The sequence below is a fragment of the Anolis sagrei genome, chromosome 2, assembly GCF_037176765.1.
Source record: "Anolis sagrei isolate rAnoSag1 chromosome 2, rAnoSag1.mat, whole genome shotgun sequence".
Lineage (NCBI taxonomy): Eukaryota > Metazoa > Chordata > Lepidosauria > Squamata > Dactyloidae > Anolis > Anolis sagrei.
In genome coordinates, this window is record NC_090022.1 from 264,574,061 (window position 1) to 264,577,061 (window position 3,001).

General features: G+C 39.3%; 1 protein-coding gene across 1 annotated transcript; it reads left to right on the forward strand.

Annotated features, from left to right (window-relative positions):
• The first annotated feature begins 1,795 nt into the window (after positions 1-1,795).
• LOC132766419 (proteinase-activated receptor 1-like) lies at positions 1,796-2,727 on the forward strand. The gene has a single exon (XM_060760811.2). The coding sequence runs from the start codon at positions 1,837-1,839 to the stop codon at positions 2,725-2,727; it is 891 nt and encodes a 296-aa protein (XP_060616794.2). The 5' UTR covers positions 1,796-1,836.
• Positions 2,728-3,001: the final 274 nt, after the last annotated feature.

The following is a 3,001-nucleotide window of genomic DNA, read 5'->3' on the forward strand; positions in this document are numbered from 1 at the left end:
GTTACTGTATCACAGCTCCCATCAGCTCTAATCATGATGTCTAATGATGAGGAATACAGGAGATAGTCCAGCATCTGGAGGACCACATAAAATGGCATAATGGACCAGATTCAGTCTGTAGGCCTTCAGTTTGACAAATGTGTTCACCAGTAAATCCCTACTAGGTATGAAGATCCAGACAATGGCTAGAATCTTTTCGAAGCACCCAGTTGTTCTGACAAGCAGCCATGTCCCTCTTGGACCTACAGCATCCTAGACTTCACAGTATCCTTAAGCAGAGCTTTATGCCACATAATCAACTCACATATCTTAGTGAACCTTCATTAATGCGGATGTTTTATGTTAAATATAATTTTTGATAGGTTACATTTTATTTAATTTATAGATGTCATGTTATAAATTGTTTTCAAATATGAAGTTATTTGGGGTTATTATGTTTGTATTTGTTGTTGTACTGAGTCATTGAATGTTTGCCTTTTTTATTTGTTGGAATCCACCCTCAGGGAGATAGGGTGGAATATAAATAAAGTTATTATTATTTTACTGACACAAAAACACAGTATGACACAACAAATGAGATATATATGCTGGATTTTGTATCACAAAATCACAAGTCAAACACTTCCCAAGCATTTAGGAATGTGTGGTGTACCTTCGAATGATGCGCACAGATCCAAGGTGACCTTTTGCAGTTGACAGATCATGATTTTGACAATGTTTATTGTTTTCAAATGCCAGTTGAGATCTTTTGGCATGGCACCCAGTGTGCCGATTACCACTGGAACCACCTGTACTGGTTTATGCCAGAGCCTTTGCATTATTATTATTATTATGCCAATATCAAAGAGGATCCCAGCCTGTGCACTGAACAAAGATACAGTGTGCTGTTCCTACACAATATAAGAGCAGAATATCCTCTTTTATTGTTGCAGCTGAAATTTGCTAGATTTTTCAACATGCACAGGTGCATCAAGTCTGGTAAATGTTAAAACCCAATAAGTGCAGGTTGAATATATCTCATCCAAAATGCTTGGGAATTGAAGTGTTTGGGATTTTGGAATCGCTATGTTTGCATATACATCCATCTTGGAGATGGAAGCCAATTCTAATGATGAAGCTAATTTCTGTTTCATAAGAACCATATATACAATATTTCTGTGCATGAAACAAATTTTGTGGACACTGAACCATCCAAAAGCAAAGATGACACTATCTCAGCCTCCCAAGTGGACAATTTTGGAGAGTTTCAGGTTATGGAAATCCAGATAAGAGACACACAACATGTACTGCCTGAAAACCTAAGGTATGTCTCCATTGCACAATGATAGCAGCTTGATGAAGTAGACCATCATGGTCATTTTATGGCTGGATGGGAACTGTGAGATATTCATATTCCCCTGAACTACAGCAGTAGATGATTCTGGCAGAGAATTCTCTCACAAAACCACAAATACCAGGATTCCATAGGATAGCACCATGGCAGCTAATGTGGTATCAAACTACTGTAACTGAGTACCATGCAGCTGATCTTAGTCTATACTGAGATGTAAAAAGTTCTCTTGAATGCTGTAAATTAATTTGCACCACTGATTTTTTTTCATTTTGATGTTACTTCTTCTTTCAGATTCATCAGATGAACTTATTCATCCTAGTGCTCCTTGGTACCTGTTTTCTGTTCCAGTCAACCCCCCAGATGGACCAGAATTGAAAACCCCCAATCAGAAAATCATGTTAATACCCGAAGAGTTGCAAATGTACTTGAATGGTCCATGGCTGACTCGTTTTGTCCCTTCAGTCCATATTGTTGTGTTTATATTGGGTTTTCCATTAAACATCATGGCGGTTTTTATGTTTCTATTCAAAACAAAGTTGAAGAAGCCAGCTTTCATATTCATGTTCAACCTTGCCTCTTCAGACCTTTTCCTTGTGGCCGTACTGCCATTTAAAATAACCTATAATTTTTGGGGACACAACTGGGCATTTGGGCTTCACATGTGTCGTTTTGCCACAGGCACCTTCTTCAGCAACATCTATTGCTCAGTAATGCTGATGACAGCAATAAGCATAGATCGTTTCTTGGCTGTGGTATATCCCATGCAGTCTTTGTCATGGCGAACACCACGACGTGCCACCCTGGCATGTGGTGTGATCTGGCTTGCATCCTTCTCTGGAGTGATACCTCTCATGCTGATTGCACAAACAGAGAAGGTAATCCAGTTAAATATTACAACCTGCCTTGATTCGCTAGATGCTTACAAGATTGTACACTTGCGTTATTATGCTTTTTCATTATCAGTCCTGTTCTTCTTTCTACCACTATTCATCTCGACTGTCTGTTATGTGTGTATTATAAAGAAGCTGCATTCTCCTGATGTTGCTGCAAGGCCAGGTAAGAAGAGGCGCACCATCCTCTTGTCTGCAGCGGTCTTGTGCTCTTTTGTTATTTGTTTTGGTCCAATGAACATCCTGTTGCTGAGCCCATTCATTTTTCCAGATCCAGATTATGGAGGTCTCTTTTTTGCCTTCATGATCTCCCTCTGTATTGGTAACATCAACTGTTGCATTGATCCCTTGATATATTATTATGCTTCCTCAAAATGTCAAAAGCAAGTGTGGAGGTTTCTGCATATTAAAAAGAATTCCAGTTTCAGAAAAGATACACAGGAAAAAGCAAACAGTAATACAACCACCATTTCCAGTGATTTGAATATTTTGCCTCAAACATAGTATCTAAGAGTCTTGTGCATTTGGATGGAATCACTATCCGTTTTGTTTTATTACAGTTGTTTCGCCCTGTTTTTGTTTGTTGCTTCCAAAAATGGGGCACCTATCCGAATGGGAATTTTGTCTCGCGTCCAAAAGAACAAAAATTTTCAGACCATTGGTGGCAATGGGAGGGCTTCCTAGTCATGCCCTCCCCTCAGATTTAGGGCCAAAGGGGTAAAAATCACCACACATGGGGGGCATATCTGACATCTTAACCTATACGGTCATTGGTGAA